Genomic DNA, 24,624 nt, shown 5'->3' on the forward strand with positions numbered 1-24,624 from the left:
AGACAAACCTGTCATATTTAAATAAATGATAATCCTTCTTAATTTCCCAACTAGAACAGATAAAAGCTTTCCTATCTGAACTATTTTATTTGCTGACAAAAACTAAAAAAGGTATAACCTAATGATCAAAATATATACGGATTTCAATAGTTTCTTGATATTGTTACTCAATAGAGTTTCTTTTCTCTTAGTCTTATATATTATGTGTGTGAAAACAAGGAGCAATAATTTGGGCAAAACAAGTGAACGAGAGAGTAAAACGACAACTTAAAAAGGGTCATTTTATATTTTATAGTTAGTAATTCTTATTTGACATATTTAGCACCTCAGGAGGGGTATGTATGTTGGAGCCTAATTAAACAAATGTAGCCCCGTTAATTAATGTGTCTGATCAAGATTCTTCTACACTATTTTTTTAAGAGAGAGAAATGAGAGAAAAAGCAGAGGTGTTCAAAGTTAGTGGGCCAATCTTCAATCTTTTTATCTTCAAATGCTAATATACTGTTTCCAGACTTCTTTTTTCTCTCTTTTGGCCATTAGGGCAAAAGCAAAATAGCATCCTCTAAAAAGTTATACTTTTTTTTTCTTTTCTCTAAACCCCATTTTCTTGAATTTAATTTAAAGTAGGGTCTAGGATTTTATTGACTTTAATAAACACACACCCACTTGAGGTTGCTCCAAAAGCTTATTACAAGAAGGTAGTTTTCCTAGCTATTAGTAATAATAATTACCATTTCTGTTCACACTTTCTATCCTTTTACACTGGCAAGCACTAGCTGTTACAGTTTCATTTTCTTTCCCTGCCTTTATATTTTGTTTTCTCTTTTTACAGTTGGTATAAAGTTATAATTAAGTAGGTATATGGTACACTAACATGTGGTTTGTTGTTCCAATCTTGTCATAGTATTTGAGCTTTCTGGGTACCAAAAAGTTAGTCCTTATTTTTCTGAAAGATTTGTGATCTGGATAGTGAATAGATTCTTGGGTTTTAGTGTATACTGTTGGAGAGTTCAGTGAATAATAGTAGTATTACATACAGTGTGTTGCTTCAGATTGTAGAGAGAGAAGTGAAGAATGGCAGGTGGAGGAGCAGCTCCAGCAAAATCATCAGATGACCCAGCGCCACATCCAACTAAAGATCAGCTTCCTAATGTTTCCTACTGTATTACTAGTCCCCCCCCATGGCGTAAGTCAACAAATACCTCTGCTTGTTTTTTTTCACTATATTCTTTTGCTTTGATGTTTTACTGTTTTAGGTTTGATGAGAGTGTGAGATTCTTTGAGGAAGCTAATATCAACTTTCTTAAGTACTATTTTTACTGTGTATGTGATGGAGGAGGGTTGTGGTAAATTGACAATAAACATAAAAATAATTAAACAATTAAAACTGGATATAGAGAATTTATATAGCTTAATTTCTATACCCGTAGTTGAGTCGTTCTAATTGATTGATTAATATTTATATTCCTGATTTTCCTGAACCCAAGTTTTTTCCTTAACTCACTTGTGTGAATTGCTTCATACTAATGCCTTTTGCTCTAGTGAATATAGGACTTTTTTCGTCTTCAGATATACTTTCCAAATCAGGGACTAATTGTTATGTGGTGTGTATGTATTCTGTTGGCGAAATAAGATCTGAAACTGGTCAGATATGGGAAAAGCTTCCCATATATGCCCTCCTTTTTCCTGTTCTAGCCTGTAAAGAGTAGGATTATTTTCTTTTCAGCAACGTTTAAGTATAAAATCGAGTCAATGGAGTCTCTTTTGTCTTCTGTATCTTTCAAGGTTTTTTCAATTTTAAACTTACATATTATGCTTTTACCGTCCAAGAGTTTTTTTGGCTAGTAGGCTGATTTAAACTTAACTCCGTAAAGTAATTAGTACTTCTTTCCTGTTATTGCAATTGAGCAAAGAGTCTAAGACGTTGTGGAGCACTTCTCTGTATTATAAATAACATCTTTAAATTTCATCAAAAAACTCTTTTTTAAATCAGTTTCACCATAATCTTGATTTTGTACTTTGCTGATTTTTGTCTAATTGTGGGAATGCAGCTGAGGCTATCCTTCTTGGGTTTCAACATTATCTTGTTATGCTTGGTACAACGGTTATCATCCCTACAGCTCTGGTTCCCCAAATGGGAGGTGGAAATGTGAGGCCTCTCAACAGAAATAGGCTATTTAACTACTTAACACATGACTAATTTTGAACCCAAGTAGTGTTACAGTTTTTATATGAAATAATGCATGTCCTTTTGCAGGAGGAAAAAGCAAAAGTTATCCAGACATTGCTATTTGTTGCTGGGCTAAACACCCTGTTGCAGAGTTTCTTTGGAACTAGGCTACCAGCTGTGATTGGAGGGTCCTATACCTTTGTTGCGCCTACAATTTCAATCATCCTTTCTGGTCGTTGGGAGGACCCAGACCCTGTGTCGGTTGGTCTCTATAAGCACTGTATTTGTCTTCTTTGTGAATACATACTGAATCTCAACGGTTAAATGGCAAAAGAGAAAATAAGAGCTATTTTATAATTATTTATGTTGCTTACCCTAAGCAATTTAAACAAACTGCTTATTTTTTCATTTTATGATCCATATTGGTGTATATTCCTGTAAATTCTCTAATGGGTGGGAAGACACGTGGAGACACAGTGATAGATATTGGTGTATCATCCATTGCATCTTGGTGCTATTTGGTCCTTATTGATTGTAAACATTTCCTATGATTCATCAGAGATTCAAGAAGATAATGCGAGCTACCCAAGGTGCACTTATTGTTGCTTCAACGCTTCAAATTGTCCTTGGCTTCAGTGGACTCTGGCGCAATGTTGTAAGGTTAGTCAGCGTCAGCAAATGTGTTGAGTGTGCTCTAAATTATTCATACCTATATCATAATTGATGCTTTAAATTGTGCTTCTCAATGCACCTGGATCATTATTCTCCTGTAGTACCTTCTCCTTCATCCATCATTTTGATGAGGTGACATAAGATCACCTTTTCTGATTTGAGGTCTGCATGTTCATGGCAAAGGATTATATAGATACTGTGGAAACTAGCTATATTAACATTTTATATTTTGTGGATTCATAGGTTTCTGACCCCACTTTCAGCTGTTCCTTTGATATCTCTTGTTGGCTTTGGGCTTTATGAGTTTGGTTTTCCTGGGGTAAGTATACAACCTCGCCTGATTCTGAAGTATCAATTTCATAGCATATACATATTTTCTCTTGGGGTGTCCATGGGATTTGTTGCTTCTGAGTTTGCTGTTAAAGTGTGATACAACTTCGCTTTTTAGGTTGCCAAATGTGTTGAAGTTGGGTTGCCACAGCTTGTCCTTTTGGTCATTTTCTCTCAGGTAGGATGCTATTTTGGAAGTCAAATTTTCCTATGAAGCATTATTTTATGCTGGAAGGCATATTGGATATGAAAAATTAAACAAATTTGGTGGTCAATGCAGTACTTGGCTCATCTGATAAAACCAGGAAAGAATATCTTTGATCGCTTTGCTGTTCTTTTCACGGTAGCAATTGTATGGATTTATGCATACATACTTACTGTGGGTGGGGCTTATAATGGGAAGCCACAAAAGACACAGATAAGCTGCAGAACTGATCGGGCTGGACTTATTAGTGCTGCTCCCTGGTAAATTATCTTCTTTTATGACTTTAAAGGGGATTTAAGTTATAGTGCTTTTTTTTTTCTCCACCACCTTTAGGCACAACGGAGAAATGGTTGTGCTCGCTAGTTGCCATTAATTCTTGCACAAAGCATAATTAACATACATGTAATTGGGCAAAAGAATCTACAAGGTAAAATCGACTGCGGGAAATCTGAAAATCACCAATCTGATTTCCATGTTTAAGACTGCATGGGTTATTGCTTTCTATAATCCTTGGAGCAAAGTCCACATTGCTGAGCTCGGTGAAGTGCAATCAGTCCCAAGTTTGATAAATTAATGGGGTTGCAGTAGGTTGATGTCAGCTTAAAGAATCCTATTAGCCGACCCCAACTAATTGGATTTGAGGCATAGTTGATTGATAGGTATTCTTGAGCACACAAGAAATTCACTTCTCTTCTTCACTTCATCTTTCCACTGATGGGCTCATCGTCCAGGCACATGATGCTCTATTGTTAGAGGCAAGGCTTTCCACTTTGTTTAGTAGTGTTTGTTTAAGCGTCAATGTGCATTTTGCTCTCTACTTGCTTTTTCCATCAGTGCGTCAAAATGACGCTTTTATTCCAAGGTAACTGGGTGACTGTTGGGTTGGAAACATTTTCCAACATACTTCCCTAGAATCCAAATTTAAAAAAAAAACGTTTTGAATAGATAACAATTTTGGTTTTTGCAAAAACCAAAACCTGAACTTACTCATAAGAACTGAAGATAATGAAAATTGTTTTCAGTTTTCCAGAAAACCCAAGAAAAAATGGATTAGCTTATTCTTCCTGCTGAACCCTCTTCTTTTCCAGATTCTTTCACTTTGGCCCTCCTTTTCTCCACGATGTTATCTAAAACAAGATATACTGCCTTGTTTCATTTAACGATAGTTGATTGGGCAAGAAATTTTAGATGTTAAGTTGACCTATATAGTTAATTAGTAATATTGGAACAAAAAATTAAAGCAATTGAAATATTTTTATCACATCAAACTTTAAAAGTTGATAATGAATGTGAGTTGCGAAACTTGTAAAGAGATGAACTTGTATCAAATATTTTTGAGTTGGGCTAGAAGGAGCACTATTTTCTCTTCCTTTTCTGTTCCTGTACTTTTTAAATAATTCCATATATCTTATGCTATTTCATTGTCTCATAGTAAAATTATTTTTGTTTGTTGTAAAACTGCTATAGTTTTTACTATTTCTTTCTTTCTTTCACTTTCTTTTTAATGTTGCTATAGCATTAACTCATTGATCTAATACATGTTACTTTATTGAATTGTTGTAATATTTTCATAATGTGCCGGAAGTAATTGTTAGGGAATTTGGACTATTTAATGATTTCCAACTTACTTTTTGTTTTTAATAAACATCTAGCCCAAAACACCATTATTTGTTGAAATGCATACTCTAGCAACTGTGTCCAAATGTAATGTCTTTCAAGAAAAATAATTTTCTCTTCATCTTTTGCTTCTGTTTATCTGCAGGATTAGAGTTCCATACCCTTTTCAGTGGGGAGCACCTTCATTTGATGCTGGTGAAGCATTTGCTATGATGATGGCTACATTTGTTGCTCTTGTAGAGGTTTGTCACCCCTTCAGAGCTTTGATACACATTGAATATTGTTAATAACTATCTTATCGATATGGTAACTTATATCTTTTACCCCAGCCTTGCCCCCTCCCCAAGAGTCAATAGTGGTACTTTTGCACTTTGCTCTCTTGTTGACTTAAATTCCCCAACCTCAAGGTGAATGTGAAGGGTGCTTTCTGCCCGAGCTACCCTCTCTTGTCTATCTTATACTGGCATGTTTGCAAATATTATAGGTCTACGTTGCTCCTTCTGTTATTGCTTTGGCTTTGTTAGAAAGTGCTCTTTGCTTCTATTAGGGCGAATATAATGACACTGAGGTTGTTGGTTTAGATGTATATGAGTTGCTTCTTAACTTACTCCTGTCTCTTGCTTTCTTATTCTCCCTGTGCTGTTCTGCCTTTTCTTTGAACTTCTTTATCAGTTCTTTAATTTCATTCCAAAATTTTCCTTGTCAGTGAGCAAGGATATTTTTATGCTTGCTAAGTGATACGCCTGAAACTAATTTCTTTCTTGCTTGTGCTTTCTGGTATTTTCAGTCCACTGGTGCTTTCATTGCAGTTGCAAGATATGCAAGTGCCACTCCCATGCCACCATCGATACTCAGCCGTGGCGTAGGTTGGCAGGTAAACTGGTGCTATCCCCCTAAAACCTCCCCTTCCCAATCCCACCTTACTCTAAGAAAATGAGGAAAAAAGGAAAACGTAAATAATTTGATGATCTCATTGAACTAGAACTTACATTCAAATGCATAAGATGGTTTGGAGGGTTTATATGGAGGATCATGACTAAATTGGGAATATGCAAAGTTAAAACATTGTTCCACTCTTCCCAAATTAGCCTTTTCCACCAGAAAAAATCACCATGAGAATTTTGACTCTCTTCAGCTAGTACCCAAATTCTGTCCCACTTTACTCCATACATTGCAAGAGTATAATGTTTCCAATCAATCTAAACTGACATTGTCAAAGTCTGGTTCAGCTTTATGAAACTAAATATTCTGAGAATCTGAGTCTAATGCCAATCTGAGTCAAGTTGTTTACTGATGTTTCTCATCGGATCCACTTTTGTATGCGATTATAGAGCTGCTATCATACGTCATGTAGCTCAAGGGATTAAGATACCCCCAAATCCCTGCATACCCATCTGACGACCCTTGTCTTGAAACTTGATATTTTCCAGTCCTTGCTTCCTTTTGTGTTTTCTAGTAATTTATGTTCCTCTTCACATTCATTCACTGTCTTCCTTTTACGTGGGAGGATTCTTTTATCTTGCAGAATGAGTTTGGGAATGGTTTGAAACTTGCGCAAGCCTGTGTGTTAATGTGTTGAAAAACAATTAAGGGGCTAGCGAGATGGAGGAGCGGGGATCAACTGGATCTGGATCACCTGTTCTCTATATTTCATCATATGACGACCCTTCTTACTGTAGTTAATTTCAAAAACTTTTGTATGTTTCAGGGAATAGGCATTTTACTGTCGGGGTTGTTTGGCACAGGGAATGGATCTTCTGTATCTGTGTAAGTCCAGGCAAAATCTTCTTCAGCACAATAAGATGAGAAAATTAGTCATCACAGATGAATTGACCTTTCCTTCGTATATATGCAGTGAAAATGCTGGTCTTTTAGCACTAACACGTGTTGGCAGCCGAAGAGTTGTTCAGATATCTGCAGGGTTTATGATTTTCTTTTCAATTCTTGGTAAACCTCCTGCCTACGCATTTTGTTGAATAGATTTGTTTTTTTTTTGGCTGATATACGATCCCCCCCCCTCTTTTGCATGTTGCTTTTTTAACTGTGCATTGATTATCATCAGGAAAATTTGGAGCTGTCTTTGCTTCAATTCCAGCACCCATTGTAGGCGCTCTGTATTGCCTTTTCTTTGCTTATGTAGGTATGTAAATATGCAAGGAAACATCTGCCTAGATCACTACCAATATCTGGTTCATGTTTTGTCAAGTTAGTGATTTCCTTGTTCTCTTTCTTGCAGGGGTTGGAGGCTTAAGCTTCCTTCAGTTTTGCAATCTTAATAGTTTCCGTAACAAGTTTATATTGGGTTTCTCTATATTTCTGGGTTTGTCAGTACCACAGTACTTCAACGAGTACACTGTGATTGCTGGTTATGGACCTGTTCACACACACGGACGATGGGTATAGCAAATTGGCATTAGCTCCTTAATACATTTTAATATTTTGACTTGCATTCTTGCAAATGTGTGGAGAGGTTTTCTGAAAAAAGTTGCTTGTGCTTTGTTTTATTGTTCAGTTCAACGACATGGTCAATGTACCTTTCTCATCGGAAGCATTTGTTGCTGGTATCTTGGCTTATTTCCTGGACAACACAATGACCAAAAAGGATAATGCGACAAAGAAAGACAGAGGCAAGCCCTGGTGGAACAAGTTCAAGTCCTTCAAGAGCGACACAAGAAGTGAGGAATTCTATTCCCTTCCCTTCAATCTCAACAAGTATTTCCCATCCGTGTGAATTGCGGACATCATATGGAGACAAAAGGGTGGGTTCATACACCATAACACGCAAGTCCCTTCTCAATGAAAATCTTTATTTGGGGCCTCACTGCTGCTACATGTATTTTCTTTTATATGTACCCGGTTACATGGAAAAAGAAAAGTATAAATTAGGCTGACCATTTTGAAGATGCTTAGTGAATTTGTTTATTGTTATTTTTTTCTGCTGTAAATTGATGGATATGTGGATTTTAGTAGCAATATAGCAAGTCTGGTGCTTTCTACTCTTGTCCTGATTTGTGCAGCAACAACTATCCAGCCATCAATTCAACTATCCTCCAGCCACCCTATCGTCGTTTTTTGTCTTCCAATTTTCTTTGAATGTTGATTTATTAGCAGTATAACAGGTTGTATCATGTATTTGAGAAGTTTTGCTTCCATTTTTTTAGTACTGTAACGTACTTGAACTGACGTTCGCTTGTTCTACTGGACTAAAAGACAGAAAAAACATTGAAAAAAGGAGGATGATAATAGACATATCATGACAACAAAAATATCAATCTGTAATACTGAGATGAGTAAACCTTTTGTCTGGTCTTCAATGGCAAATTTAACCTAGAACTGGCTGTGGACCATGCAATTTGCGTAAGTGCAGTAATTTCATCCACTATAAAATTGTCCTAAATACTGCTTTCTCCGTCTAAAACGATATCACCGTTGCTATTTTGAAAGGAATTGTTCTACTCTGAATATGACTTTCAAAAAGACTTTTCATATTATAATTATACAAAGTTGTTTATAATGTAACTTTAAATATGTTAACCCCAATTCAAAAAAGTTTTAAAGTCGATCTCAGAATTCACATTGATAATTAGATGTATTGACTTTTGTACTTTAGAATCTGATTTGTACTTCAAAGTTTGCGATTCCTCTTGGGAAGAGAGAGAATATCATTGTGACTCTGCAACTCTTTAAAGGGAATATATCCCTTTTGGCTATAAAATAAGATAAGGCAAGAATATGGAAAGTGATATATTGCAGCTTGGTGGGGGAGGTGGGAGTGATTAGCTTAGAGCTCCGTCTCAATTACTCTACACGAAATTTAAGAAAACAAAGTAGACTTTTAGGGTTCGTGTATGCGGACTAAATTATTCAGAGATTATAATTCTAAGACTAATTTATACTCCCTCCGACTTTTACTTGGCACGTTTTGACTTTTCACGTCCCTTAAGAAATAATAAATGAAGTGCATAATTTACCATGATACTCATATTAATTAATGCATATTTTATTGAATTTGAGAAAATGATTTGAAATGAGTAATAAATATTGTGTGTATAACATGAAAAATAAATTTATCTTCTCTTGATATGCGTAAAGTGACAAGTAAAAATAAAAATCTATTTTTAGTATACCTGACAAGTAAAAGTGAACGGGGGAGTATCATATGAGAGATGGGATAAAATAATCCCAAGTTTGATGTGATAAGATATGATATCATGAATTAAGTTTGGGATTAAATTTATACCGTGTTTGGTTGGCAGTATAAATTTATCCCAATAAATTTATACCGCCAACCAAATACGATATAAATTTAATCCCACATCTTATCCTTCGTACCAAACGACCCCTTAAGATTTATGGTCTAAAATAAATTATAGATTATAGATATTTGTATGATAATAAATTATTTTATTGAGAATAAATTAGGAATTTTAAAGCTAAATTATTCTAGATAAGAAATAAGACATTTATTTTAACTGATTAAAGTATAACACGAGACAGAAAGAATAGTTATACATATTGGAATGTATAAGCTACTGCTTCTAATTGTTACCTGCTTTTGTACTTGAAAGAAAAGGAAAATGCTTAGTGGATATCTTACCTACTTGTTTGAGTTAGCAATTTATTCAATTAGGAATGCTATACAGAATATATACTGATCTCCTCATCCACTACCATTTGATCACGCCCAACAAAACTCTAATAAAAGAGACTAAGCGGTTGCTGTAAACATATCCAGCTAAAAAGTCCTCAGTTAAATCCCACCGAGAAATAACTTTCAACTATAACTATTCTTATTACTAAGAGAATAAGTTAGACCAATTTTCGAGTTAAAAAACTGTGATTGTTTTACTTTTAAGTAACTAACAACTATTAAAAACAGTAAAACTATCAACTGCAGGAAGTAAAATAATACTCCATCCGTTTCAGTTTATGTGAACCTATTTTCTTTTTGGTACGTTCTAAAAAGAATGACCACTTTCTAAATTTGGAAACAATTTAACTTAAACTTACAATTCTACCTTTAATGAGAAGCTTTTATAACCACACAAATACTCTTGGCCCCTTTTTGACTTGTTTAGGGCCACAAATTCCAAAAATCTTTATTTTTTCTTAAACTCCGTGGCCAGTCAAACATGTTCATATAAATTGGAACGAAGAGAGTATTCAACAGTAAAAAGCCTAGGATTGTAACCTCAATTATCGTGGTGAACGCCTAACGTGTTCATTATAATCTCATCGAGTTATTCTCCACCGATTATAAGTTCTCTTGTTACCACAATTATCTCTCGATCAAAAGCAGTAATTTTTTAGAATGATTCTCTCGAACTAACTCTAGCTAGCAATTCAAATAACTCATAAAGATCGCGTTAAAGCTTCATTATCTCTAATCCACTTTTAAACCCAAGCAATTAACCTCTTAACTACTAAGAAATGATGTTGTTTAATATTAACTTAATCCTACAATCTCTCTCAAGCAATACAAGATATAATGTTATATTTAATCAATGGCTATTCAATTAATCACAAGCATAACATAGTTAAACAAATAGATTATAAAAATAGCTCAATTATAAATAAACACTGTCGATAATTCACCTAACAATTGAGTCCATCAGAAACTTAGATGAGAAGTTCAGCTACTCATAATTTCACTCAAAGACAAAATACTAGAATTCATAAATCAACAAGAACGAATCGAAGGAAAGAGAAACTTGTAAGCCGAATTCTAATGGCCTTCCCTCCTCGAATGTTTCTTACCTCTAAAGTGGCGTCTCCCCCTTCAAAAAGACATTTTATGGTGTTTATATAAGACCTAGGGCATGTAGGAGGCGGGGGCGGACCTAGAGCATTGACTACGGGTTCCCGGGAACCCAGTAACTTTTGCGTAGACCCTATATTTATATTAAGAAATTCACTAAATATTTGTAAATATCTAACTGTGAACCCAGTATTATTGCATATTAATTAGAAATTACGATAGAAACCCATTAGCCTAAAATTCTGGATCCGTCGAGGCCGCTCTAACCAATACCAAGTTGGCTAGGAAAACCTGTAGCGCAGGTCTATGACTCACACGAGGCGAGCCCAGGAAAACGTCCACTTCTATGCTTCCAAATGTAGGTCTCGTGATAGGGCTCGCCTTGCTCTCACTTTATTGTTTTGCATGGCTGCTGAAACCTCGTGGAGGTCAAGCCTACTCGTGACGCGAGCAAGGCATACGTTCGACTCTCAACTTCCTTTTTTCTTATTTTCTTGACTCAAACTTGCGCCGAATCATTTATTTTTATTTCTCTATAATCATTCAAAATACTTGCTACACACGTAAGACAAGTAATTAACTCAAAACACCACAATAACAATGCAAATCACTATAACTTCGCTCTAGATATGAGGCAAAAATATACTAAAAATATGAACTTTTAGCCAAATATCAACTACCATTATTAAATTTTTAGCAGAAAAAGAAAATTAAGTCTATAGAATACAATACACAAAGTCTAGAAGTTGCTTCATATTGTCAATCGCTGTTCTTAATTGTAAATTAGATTTTTTATATTGATAATTATTGGTAGGTTATCTTTAAATATGTAAAAATGATGTAGTAAGTTTTTAGACGATAATTGAGGAAAATATCATAAAACAAAAATTAAGGATTCAATGGCTGAAGCTAGGGGATGCCAACACTGCCTATTTCTTTGCTAGCTTAAAGAACATGTATGATCAAGATAAAATTAGAACCCTAACAATTGTTAATGGAGACATAATGCAGACCTTCGAGGGTATTGAGTAGGAAGTGATTGGGGGTAACATACCGCGAATTCGGGCTAGGTTTGAACTCATTAAATGCTTGTGATTAAACTCGAAATATGGTAATTGATGTATAATTACGTGAAAAGTCAATATCTAAAAACGTATAAAGTGTACAAAAGATTTGTAGTTAAAACAAAATGAAAAGAAGCAAGTTGAAAAATTAGATCAAGATATGGCTGACTTACGGACCGTGTGTTCGACATGCGGGTATGTCAAGCCGTATGTGGGGTCCTAAAAAACCACTTAATAAAGTTAGAGAAATTTCAAGCCACTTACGGATCATATAACACCATATATCCACCGTCGGTTGAAAGTACTGAAAGATGAAACACCATATATTCACCGTCGGTTGAAAGTACTGAAAGATGAAAAAGCCGGGTTGGACCGTATGTGCGACATATTGGCCGTATATTAGTCGTATATGAAGTGTATATCCACCACAGTAGGCTCCAGGAGTTGACATACGACCAACATACGGGACCGTATATCCCATACACGGACCATATGTCGAAAATGACAGAAACTCTATAAATATGAGAATTTTCGGGATTTCAAATTATATTTTGTTCTGCCCGACTTTTTGAGGAGAAAGACACCCTAGGGCTTCTCCAAACCATATAGGCTGAATTGCTAATCAATTCCCATGGATATCAGATCAAATTAACAAGTATTAACGCTAGATTAACATCTATATCCTCATATTATTGAAAATAACTTCGAGATTGTTTGAAGAGGAATTTTTGGGGAATCTTCGAGAGGTAAGTGCCTTGATTACTTGCAGCTTTTATAAGGTGAATTGGGGTTCGTTTGGCCTATAGAAAGATATTAGAATGTTAGATGATTTCGTGAATTGTCAAGAACATGAATTTAAAAGCTTAAACCCTAATTTTTCGAAAAGGGTGAGAATTCATGAAATAGGATCAAAGATCTAAACTTTATCACAAGTGACTGTAGAGCGATTGTTGAACCTTGGAAATTGTATTTAGGAGCGTTATTAGCGGATTTGAGGTATTTATCCTTGAAAATACTTTTTACTATAAAGTATATCTCGTTTGAAAATTCTTTTCAACTACAAAAGTATTTGAACTAGACTTTTTTGCACATGTTGGACAAGCTCGCATGGAGTCTCATATTTTGGTTATGTTGTATGCTATACATACATACACACACACATATATATATATATACTAGATAGGAATTGCCCGTGCATAACACATGCCCAATATTGTGAAGTCTGGGAATCTATTTGTGATTAATTTTATTTTAATATAAAATTCCAAAAAGAGACGGAAATTGAGGCATCATTGGAAAGTAGCACAATATTTATATCCATGAGAATACACATATATACATATATCTATTTACATATTTGACAAAATGAGATGCATTTTACTACGAAAGTGGCACAATTTTTATATCCATGAGAGTACTACTTATATTCATAAAAGGTGATTCTTTCTCCATACTGTAATTGTTCTTCTCCTTTGCAGCGCAACAAAAGTATTTGCATTGACATATGCAAAATCACAGAAAAAAGATCAAGTTTCAGTACCCATATAGCATAATATATTATGTTTAAGGACAATAACAATACAATTGGTTCTTTTTAAAAAAAAAAAAAATTCAGTCTGGAAATGGTCTCTCTACCAGATCTAAACACTTCAAAGACAATGTAAAAATGCAACTCACTTCAACACCGAAAGCTGACATAATCTAGTCTAGGGGTGTTCAAAATCAAACCGAAATCGAAAACCGAACCGAAATCGAAGCTTAATGGCTTATTGGTATCGGTTTAACGGTTTAACGGACGGGGAACGGATTGAAATTTTTTTATTAACGGCTTATCGGTTTGGGGGCAGGTTATTCAATTTTCTTAACGGATAATCCGTTAACCCGTTAAGAATATATATATTATATATATATATATATATATATATATATATATATATATATATATATATATATATATATATATATATATATATATATTAAAGATCAAAAACCCTTCCACTTCTTCCAGTACTCTATCTCTAAGTTCTAATGCCTAATTCCTAAATAATCAGAATCCTTACGTACTGTGCATCAGAAGATCCAGGCTTAGCTTAGCTTAGCTTATTCTCCCACCCTACAACAAGATTGTTTAAGTTGATGTCTATGGTTTACCTCTGCTTTTGTTTTTTAAAACTAATACATGTTGTCTATGTTTAATAGAAGAACAACAGTGTTGTGCCATATCTTTTTTTACTCTACAACACATGACACTACATCATTCTTATATAGGCGTTAAAAGACATGTATGTCTGGACTCAATGTATAATTTTCTATTCTGAATTTGTATGTTAGGCGGTCAGCAAACAATTAATACACGCAATATAGATTGAATTAGGCCGATAAACCGCCCAATAACCGCCCGATAAGAGCTAAACCGATACCAATCCGCCCGATATCTTATCGGATGGCTAGCGGATTAATACATTTAAAAATCGATAACCGTTAAGCCAAACCGTTAAGAGTAATTAACCGCCCAATCCGCCCGATAAGCAGCCCTAATCTAGTCCCTCATTAAAATTTTCAACGAAATTCGAAAAATCCTTTTAAAAATTTCAAACACAGTTGCCCATCAATACCTTATTTTCAACATTGTTTCAATCACAAGTGTTCAATTACAACAACCGTGAGAATAATTTTTACAATATTTCAGATGTTCCTTCTGCATCGTCCCGGATTTCAGTTTCTATGTTAGTGGAGTAATATGTGTTATTCCCGTCAATATTGCTGTATTTGTAAATAATAATTCTGCAAAATATAAGTTAACGTAATGAAACAATAATAAATTCGAGCCCACTGAATTCACAGTGTTTCCTTAAGGAATTTAATCCCCTCCTAGTATCCAAGGTAATGGATTATTTCCTCCCAGGATAGAACGAATAACACACTGGTGTAGCGGTACTTCAAACCCCAGTGTTTCAGCGAACACAAAGTTCGGTAGCAAATCACACTTACAGTTGCTTTGTTTGAAGTTAAAAACAATGCAGAACGAAGGAGTATAAACTCAGAAAATCGTATGGAAATGCTGAGAGGAAGGAGTGCAAATGTATAGCCAATTTGTTAAGCGAATTGTGTGTTGTGTGTTGAGTGTCTTTCTTCAACATCTGCTGCACATATATATAGCGGCAAAATGTTGAAGAAGACCAAACGTCCACCCTCCATGGTAGAGCAAGCATTACATGTTTGTGGAGCAAGCACCTTCATGGTGGGAAGAGCATTAGGCGGCTGCCAAATGGTCAATATACGGATTGGAAAATATCCGTTACAAATGCGGATAATCTTACGTTAATATTTACTATTAACAAATAAATTTGGTCCAAAAAATTAATCAATCAATCGATCATTTGACCAAATCCAAATCCAAATCCAAATCCAAATCCGAATCCGAAGCCGTAGCCGTAGCCGTAGCCGTAGCCGTAGCCGTAGCCGTAGCCGAAGCCGAAGCCGAGCCGAGCGAGCGACGACGACGACGGCGCGAGGCTTGCTTTCTTCTTAACTCTTTAAGAGCTACAAGAAGAGCAATTATATATATACCCACCAAAAATGTCTTCCTCTTCCAATATGGGATAATGTCTCATTGTCAAGAGGGGGAAACTTAAAATTTTACTCAAAATTTCATTTTTCCTCCATTTCCCATTCACCCTCATTTTAAGAATATTTCATCTTAAAAACAAAACCTCAACAATCCCCCACATGAATGGGGAATGGCTATATCACGGAAGTATGCATGGAAAAACTGTGTGATTTACAAGTAAGGATTAATCGCATCTGGATAAGTAGGTTTCCCTTTGAACTTTCCGTAGTAAACTTATGTCGGATATACTCGGTCAATCGGTAGATTTGATATCTTTGAACCGTCGATCTTTGGTGTATACCTAGACAACCATAAGTCACACAATCAACCCTTAACCGTCTTTGGTTCTCATTGTTGTGTTCGTTTCAGCCATGAACACCGCCTGGTTTCATAAGTGCGTAGAGAACTGGCCTTACAAAGTTCTCCTTGAAGCGGCTAACACTTCACACTTACATAGGTGATTCCTAAATGTGTCATCCTGTAGATACACTATTTGATATACCCCGTATCAAATTTAAAAATCATTAAAAAGCCTTAATGCTTTATCCTTGGTACTGAACATTGTCTCATCACGAGAACGGACTAAAATTTTATTTGACAATGTTGAACCGTCATTAATGACTTTGTTTGATCTCCTTGAACCTAGATCTTGTGATCTCCAGTCTTCTAGGTAGAGTTACCGCCACAATGACTTGTTCTCGGCCATAGCCCCATTCCTCTTGATGATTTCTCAACTATCTCTCTAGTTAGGCCTTTTGTAAGTGGATCCGACACATTATCACTTGACTTTACATAGTCAATCGTGATAATTCCTCTAGAGAGTAATTGCCTAACGGTTTTATGTCTTCGTCGTATATGACGAGATTTACCGTTATACATAACGCTCCCAGCCCTTCCAATTGCTGCTTGACTATCACAATGTATGCATATTGGTGTCAACGGTTTGGGCCAAAATGGAATGTCTTCCAAGAAATTCCGGAGCCATTCAGCTTCTTCACCGGCTTTATCTAAGGCTATGAATTCAGCCTCCATTGTAGAGCGGGCAATACAGGTTTGTTTGGACGACTTCTAAGATACCGCTCCTCCACCAATAGTAAATACATATCCACTCGTGGACTTAGAATCAGTTGAGCCGGTGATCCAATTTGCATTACAGTATCCCTCAATCACCGCAGGGAAATTACTGTAGTGCAATTCAAAGTTCTAGGTATGTTCTAAATATCCCAAAACTCGTTTCATTGCCATCCAATAAGATTGGCCTGGATTGCTCGTATATCGACTCAGTTTACTTATAGCACAAGCTATATCTGGTCGTGTATAATTCATGATATACATTAAGCATCCCAACACACGAGTATAATCCAATTGTGATATGCTTTGGCCTTTGTTCTTTGCTAATGCAAGATTCACGTCAATTGGAGTCTTTGCAACTTTAAAGCCCAAGTGCTTGAATTTTTCAAGTACTGTCTTAATATAATGAGATTGTGACAATGCCAGACCTTGAGGAGTCTTATGGATCTTAATTCCCAGAATTAAATCAGCAACTCCCAAGTCTTTCATATCAAACTTGCTATTGAGCATACGCTTAGTAGCATTTATGTTGGCAATGTCATTACTCATTATCAGCATATCATCCACATATAGGCAAACAATGACTATGTGATTTGGAACATTTTTAATGTACACACATTTATCACATTCATTTATCTTAAAACTATTTGACAACATTGTTTGGTCAAATTTCGCATGCCATTGTTTGGGTGCCTGTTTTAGTCCGTAAAGAGACTTAACAAGTCTACATACCTTCTTTTCTTTACCTGGAACCACAAACCCTTCAGGTTGTTCCATGTAAATTTCTTCCTCCAACTCTCCATTCAAGAAGGCAGTCTTAACATCCATTTGATGAATTTCAAGACCATACACTGCAGCTAATGTTACTAACATCCGTATGGACGTAATTCTTGTAACTGGAGAGCATGTATCAAAGTAGTCTAGACCTTCTCGTTGTCTATACCCTTTGACTACGAGCCTTGCCTTGAATTTATCAATAGTGCTATCATCTTTGATTTTTCTCTTAAAAATTCATTTAGAACCCAAAGGTTTATTTCCAGGAGGAAGATCAACCAATTCCCATGTATGGTTGTTCAATATGGATTCTATTTCACTATTGACTGCCTCTTTCCAAAACAATGATTCCGAAGAAGTCATAGCTTCTTTAAATGTTTGAGGTTCATTCTCCAATAAGAAAGTCACAAAATCTGGTCCAAATAAAGTAGACGTTCTTTGACGTTTACTACGTCTTGGATTCTCTTGATTACATGTACTTTCTTTTGTTTCTTCCCGAGGTCGTTTAGATCCTTCACCAAACGACTCACATTCCTTTTTATACGGATATATGTTTTCAAAAAACTCAGCATTATCTGATTCTATAACCGTATTATTATGAATGTCGGGATTTTCTGATTTATGAACCAGAAATCGATATGCTTTACTATTTGTCGCATATCCTATGAAAACACAATCAACGGTTTTCGGTCCTATCTTTACCCTTTTGGGTTTAGGAACTTGCACTTTTGCCAAACACCCCCACACTTTAAAGTAATTCAAGTTGGGCTTCCTTCCTTTCCATTTTTCATATGGAATGGATTGTGTTTTGCTATGGGGCACTCGATTTAATATTTGATTAGCCGTAAGAATGGCTTCCCCCCACAAGTTCTGTGGCAAACCAGAACTTATCAACAACGCATTCATCATCTCCTTTAATGTGTGATTCTTTCTTTCCGCAATCCCATTAGATTGGGGCGTGTAAGGGGCTGTTGTTTGATGAATAATTCCATATTCTAAACATATTTCTTCAAAAGGAGATTCATATTCACCACCCCTATCACTTCTTATCATTTTCACTTTCTTGTTAAGTTGCGTTTCAACTTCATTTTTGTATTGCCTGAATGCGTCTATTGCTTCATCTTTACTATTCAGTAAGTAAACATAGCAATATCGAGTACCATCGTCAATAAAAGTTATGAAATACTTCTTTCCACCAGTATGTTATTCGTTCTATCCTGGGAGGAAATAATCCATTACCTTGGGTACTAGGAGGGGATTAAATTCCTTAAGGAAATACTGTGAATTCAGTGGGCTCGAATTTATTGTTGTTTCATTATGTTAACTTATATTTTGCAGAATCCAAATCCAAATCCAAATCCAAATCCAAATCCGAATGGATTTGCGGTGTAGTTGAACCCACTTTTTGCTGCTATTTTTGGATGCGGTAAAAGTTATCTTGTTACTATTTTGGGATGCCGTTGAAGGCATTTTGCTGTTGTTTTTGGATGTGGCGAAAACCAGTTTTGTTGTTGTGATATTAGGCAAGTTTACTTGATTACTATATGTCTACGGTACTACCCCAACTCTCATATTACTCAATTAACTTATTCTCCAAGTATTACATTTTTTTTCCTACTGTTAGATTTACTATCGTGTCTCCATAATAACTTAGTCTTTAATTTTTAATCTTAGAACTGCATCAGGTCATACCATCTTTTTAGAGGCAAAGATTAACTTATTAGTAATGGAGTAAGCATTCTACATATGTATTTATTGGACTTTTGATTTATGGAATGACTTAAAAATTATCATTTAATTAATAGATAAAGCTGTATTTGTCACTTTGAAAGTTGTCTTGCTGCTGACTCCTTTGTTTGTTGATTTGTTTGGCTTTTTTGGTATTGTTAATATTGTTGTCCTCTTTAACTTTTGCTGATTAAAGTTCTCAGCTCAGTAAATGAACTTTCTTTTTCAAACAAGCACAATTACAAGTTTGCAACCATATGTGCAAAGATAGACAATATTTAAAAAGGTATGTAATTCACAGCTAAAATGTGCAAACATCTATTATACTTCCATTTATCCGAATGGATAGTTGTTACTAAAGAAGTTTTAAAGATGTGAGGAAAGCTTAATAACACATACTGCCATTATCTCTTCTTTAAAGATGAAAGGGAAGCTTAATAACACATACTACCATTATCCTATATTTACATACCTATTATTACTAACAAGCATGGGAACATATTGTTGAGGTTTTGTTTTTAAGATGAAATATTCTTAAAATGAGGGTGAATGGGAAATGGAGGGAAAATGAAATTTTGAGTAAAATTTTAAGTTTCCCCCTCTTGACAATGAGACATTGTCCCATATTGGAAGAGGAAGATATTTTTGGTGGGTATATATATAATTGCTCTTCTTGTAGCTCTTAAAGAGTTAAGAAGAAAGCAAGCATCGCGCCGCCGTCGTCGCTCGGCTCGGCTTCGGCTTCGGCTTCGGCTTTGAATTTGGTAACAAGATAACTTTTACCGCATCCAAAAATAGCAGCAAAAAGTGGGTTCAACTGCACCGCAAAACAACAGCAAAGGCGTCAATTGTAATATTTAGAAGTGGCAACAAAAATGTGTTCAACAATGGTAAATAGGTCTGCCACAACACTCCAAATCAACAACAGAACTGCTTTCAATTATAAAATATATATTTCCGGAGAGCATAACAAAGTAGTGTGGGACCTATTGTAGAGTCCTTGGCTGTATTAACATTTACTTTTGCAAGAAAAACTTCCATACATGAGTACTCTTCTATCACATGTATTATATATGTATCTCTATGAGATACAAAAATCTGATCACATTATTGTGGTGCCTTAGTGCTAGTAATAATCTGGCACTATTTTAAACACTATAACTTTATATTAGAAGCTAGAGATCGATGGCTACACGAAATCAAACTTCTTTCTTTCATAATTCTTGGTTGCAATTTCATTTTTATCTATATCGTTTTTGTCACCTAAAACAAAACAAAACATTTAGTAAAAAAGTTATAAAATTAAAAATCGAGGAAACAATCCATAAACTAATAATTGAAATATTTTAGAGTTATTACTTTATACACTTCTAATTTGAGATTACAAAGCAAATAATACTAAGTAGATATGTTGTACATCAATTAAAATTGCTAGAACTTTGCAAGAGAAAATTAAACAATGCTAAAAGATGCAAGAACAGGTGTATGTAGAAACTACACATGTATTGGGCTATTTTTTTGATTTTTATCAGGTGGCATAAGTCTATATAATTTGCGTCTCCTGGTCCTTTTGTCATCACGTGTTTTTTCAAAGGTCTGATCATTTTCATGATTTCTATCCGCCATTAAGGCAACTTTTCTATTGCCTGAATATTTTTCTAATGACCAGTGCTTAAAAAAGGAAAAAAATTATAATTTTAGCTATATGTTTATCATCGATGAATGATAGGCGTACAAGGTATGTAAGTTAAATTGTATTGGCATATACCGCAAAGTAAAGCATCTCAGGTAAAGATATTTCTATTATATGCATAGCTACATAACTAATTTTGGATAGAATATATTACCTTGTAATAAAAAAGAGTTAAAGTATGATTGAGACGATCTGAAATGAATAAAATAAATAAATATTTTACTCATCAAAAATAATAAAGGTAAATAAATGTCAAACGATTTAGATAGACAGAGCAAATGGTTTTTCAAAAATGAACAACTTTGCCAACACCTCCTTAATACGAAAAAGGTAAGTGAAAAAAATTAAATCCAGCAAAAGAGCAGTACTTACTACCAGTGATTTGCCACTAAAACGCACGAACAAACATCTATTACAACACAACAAAGATCGAAACCTGTAATTAAAACAAAACAAACCAAAATAGGAAACTGTCAATAATGATCTCGTATAAGTGGTTTCTATATGCTGAGTGAAAAAAAATATTTTATTTACCGGCTAATGAGAAAATAAATTAGTGTATAGGTATGGACTCATCAGATGTAGCCAACAGCTTTTGTTCAAAGAAGTCATGGCAACAATTAGCCGATGAATACGTTAAAGAATTATCAACAATGACTTTCTTAAGCCAGCTATTTTCTGATGAACTAACACTAACAAATACATTTGAATATATTACAGAGAAGAATGATGACAAAGAAACATTAATTATAAAGAACTGAAGTAAAAAATCTCATGTAACTATGTAAAAGAAGATAGTAAAAAGAAAGAAGAGAGGAACAACGAGGCGGCCTGCAAAGAACACTCTCTTCTTTGGATCTCTAATACAGAAGTTTTTAGAAAAGTCCTTTTTTTTCCTTCCATATTCGTATTTCCCTTATACCTTTGATTTCTTGTGAGAATTAACTTAATTTTTTAGATGTTTACCATGAGAAGTTTTCATGCTTTCCAAAAATCACTAATACTAAAAAGGAAAACCACAACATATGAATCTCCTCTATTGATAAACATATGGCTCCTAAAACATGAGAAAACAAACAACTACAATGTTACATCTAAAAGGGAGATTATTTCTTTTATTCTAAGAAACTTCACCCCTCAACATCACTAAATATCACTAATACTAAAAGGGAAAATTACAATATATGAATCTCCTCTATTGATAAACATATGACTCCTAAGACAGGAACAAACAAAATGTTACATCTAAAGGGGGATTATTTCTTTTTATTCTAAGAAACTTCACCCCTCCATTCTGTTCCCAACAACATTTTTATGTAGAGACTGGTGGCCTAAAAAGAAAGGTGAAAAACTTTTCATACAAAGACCAAAGATGATACATATTTGCCTGCACTAACTTAGCCCCTAAAAAATAAAAGTTTTACAAAGATTAAAACAATGACCATACAAAGGACTCAATGTCTACATTACCAATTTTACTACATCAAAAGAGTAAAAAAAATTAATTAGAAATACTTAGAATCATGGTCATGGACAATTAGGATTTCTACAAGGTCCACCATAGTAAAAGTAGTTCCCCCCACCACCCCCAGTTGTTATTGAGTCCTTTTTTCTCTCTCTTTTGGTTAAAACTCTCTTCTTTGGATCTCTAATACAAAAGTTTTTAGAAAAATCTTTTTTTTTCTCTCATTTTAGCATTTCCCTCATACTTTTATTTTTTCGAATTTCTACCATCTTTGCCTTTTCTATATAGTAGACATATTATTAATACTCAAATTCAAAACATAAATAAAGATCATACAAAAATAACAGAAGAAAAAGGATTAAGCCAAAGAACATTGGGGAGATAGTTTGACATAAATAATCTCTTTCAAATACAATGACCCATATATTTCAGACATGAAATTTGGAAATGGTAGTAGGCTTGGGAAAATAATTGAGGGGAAAAAGTGGAAGAAAATCAGATCTGAAGTTGGAACACTCATTCAACATGAAATCATTTTATTTTTTTGAAAAGAAGTGGAAGAAGATTAAAGAAAAGTTACTGATCTAGTGGAGAAGATGAATTAAACCCACACAAATCCTTCAAAATATACTGACTGGGAGTAAATAAATGTATAAAAGAAACTGTTGGAGAGTTCTAGGATATTGGGTTTGGTTGGATAAAAAAGCAGATGAAAGTGGAGGAGAATTCTAGAATATTGTAGGTTTGTAGAAATACTTTTATTTTTTATTTCTACTAAAAAGGCAAAGATGCCATTATTATTATTATTTCCACTAAAAAGGCAAAGACGGTGGCAGGTATGTCGACCATCTTTGCTTTTTATATATAATAGAAATATGAGGTACCTTATGCATGGGTTATTGATTTTGAATCTGAACTACGGGCTTTTGAGCATGATTTTTTTAACTAAGGTATGGATTTCTGAAATGTTCTTGCTAAAGGAATAATGACCATGCACAATTCGGCTACTATATCACTGTTTACCCGAAAAATCGGATAGAGTTGAATTTATACGTAGTTCTAAGGATATGTGATAAAGTTTAATACAAATCGTAAGGATAAAAGGGAATATCAAATATGGACTACAAAGAATGTAAAATAGACAAAGTTGTAAAGAAGACAATTTATAGGACTAAGCAAGATGGATCAGTTTTTTAGGCTTAAAATAGTAACTCTTGAATATAAGAGGATATGGTGCTTGAATTACAATGTGAGCTCTATCCCAAAAACCGCCCTTACAGAAATGATAACCCTCTACCTTTATAGTATAGGGATCTTACTTTAAATATAATTAAAGATACTCAATGGGAAGTCCATGATAAATTAATTTTTTCTCAATTCCTGCCAAGATTCTCTCCTCTAGTGGGATTGCAACGGCTTTTGTCTGTGAGCTCGCTCTTGACTCGAGCTCTCGATCTTGGCTTGAGCTCGATCCAGACTCGAGCTCTCGATCTTGGCTTAAGCTCAATTCTGACTCGGACCCTTGAATTGATTCGGAGTCAATGTTGGTCGGTCTACGGATCATAAGCTTGATAGCTTTACTTTTCATCATAGTTCAATTTGGATTCAAGTTTGATAATGATTTCGAACTCGACATTGATCGGCCCCTCGGATTCGAAGCTTGTTTGTACCATTTTCGAAACCCATCTCGAAGTCTCACTTCGATCGCTTATCTTTCAAACTCGATCAGACGTATGAAGGCCGAAATCTATTTCGATCGTATACAGATAGTCCCCTTGTTTCTCAGGAAGAATATGATGAGAAACGATATGATTTTTCAACGGCTCGATCGGATTATAAACTGACATTTCCATCGGGCTTAATCATGACGCACGTGATAATTGTCCCATCGATTTAGTCTTTCAAGGCATTTAATGCATGTCAGACGGTGGTCGGCCACCGCTGATACTAAACTGCCATCGCTTAAACCTATAAATAACCCTTCCTTTCATCATTTACCACTTTTACATCTCCAATCTTCCAAATTTTCCAAGTCCCTTTTCGTATTCTCTGACTTGCCCGCAAATCTGTGATTTGTCTTTGCAAAAAGCCCCTCTTCAATTTTACCAAATCTTCGTCACTTTCTTCTATTCCTCACCTTTGAGTTCAAAAATGGCAAAAATATCACAAACCGTTCCTCAGAAAGAGAAGGCTTCATCTTCACAGTGTGCCGCCGATGAGACATCGGCAGAACCACGGCCTGAGGAGTGCGTTCCCGGGTCGTGTGTTCTTACTTCTGATTTTAAGGTCGATAAAGGCTCATCGGTCCCTGGCCGATACGAGCCAGTATCGAGGTACATGTGTTCGATAACCGAGAAGCACCTCAAACAGCTAAAGAAAGATTTCAATTGGGATAAAAAAGAAATAATAATTCCTACTTCTGACGAAGATATCACCACTTACATGAAAGGGTTTTTGAATGTGTATA

The 24,624-nt window shown here is 35.0% G+C and overlaps 1 protein-coding gene and 1 long non-coding RNA gene across 3 annotated transcripts; one reads left to right on the plus strand and one right to left on the minus strand.

The window, feature by feature from the left end:
* The first annotated feature begins 509 nt into the window (after window positions 1–509).
* LOC107788620 (nucleobase-ascorbate transporter 6) lies at window positions 510–7,994 on the plus strand. Of its 2 annotated transcripts, none has more exons than XM_016610311.2 (15): window positions 510–698; window positions 1,040–1,186; window positions 2,052–2,149; window positions 2,258–2,431; window positions 2,730–2,830; window positions 3,086–3,161; window positions 3,291–3,350; window positions 3,453–3,637; window positions 5,140–5,236; window positions 5,782–5,868; window positions 6,703–6,761; window positions 6,850–6,941; window positions 7,057–7,134; window positions 7,231–7,391; window positions 7,507–7,994. In XM_016610311.2, exons 2-15 carry the CDS (start codon window positions 1,075–1,077, stop codon window positions 7,723–7,725), a joined length of 1,599 nt encoding a protein of 532 aa, XP_016465797.1. In that variant the 5' UTR covers window positions 510–698; window positions 1,040–1,074; the 3' UTR covers window positions 7,726–7,994. The 2 variants fall into 2 exon arrangements, with proteins under 2 accessions (XP_016465797.1, XP_016465798.1); XM_016610312.2 differs by having other exon boundaries at window positions 540–698; window positions 1,053–1,186.
* An 11,376-nt stretch (window positions 7,995–19,370) lies between these two features.
* On the minus strand, window positions 19,371–22,888 carry LOC107782302 (uncharacterized). Its single transcript, XR_001647195.2, has 3 exons — window positions 21,065–22,888; window positions 20,847–20,884; window positions 19,371–19,816 (listed from the first exon to the last, which is right to left on the minus strand). It is a non-coding gene; the product is annotated as an uncharacterized LOC107782302 (long non-coding RNA).
* Between the last annotated feature and the right edge of the window lie 1,736 nt (window positions 22,889–24,624).

The sequence above is a fragment of the Nicotiana tabacum genome, chromosome 24 (genome assembly GCF_000715075.1).
Source record: "Nicotiana tabacum cultivar K326 chromosome 24, ASM71507v2, whole genome shotgun sequence".
Lineage (NCBI taxonomy): Eukaryota > Viridiplantae > Streptophyta > Magnoliopsida > Solanales > Solanaceae > Nicotiana > Nicotiana tabacum.

Coding starts and splice junctions, on each gene's coding strand:
- LOC107788620 (XM_016610311.2), top strand. CDS start 1,075: ATGGCAGGTGGAGGAGCAGCTCCAGCAAAATCATCAGATGACCCAGCG. Junction 3,638..5,139: donor CTTATTAGTGCTGCTCCCTG/GTAAATTATCTT, acceptor GTTTATCTGCAG/GATTAGAGTTCCATACCCTT. Junction 7,392..7,506: donor TTCACACACACGGACGATGG/GTATAGCAAATT, acceptor TTTATTGTTCAG/TTCAACGACATGGTCAATGT.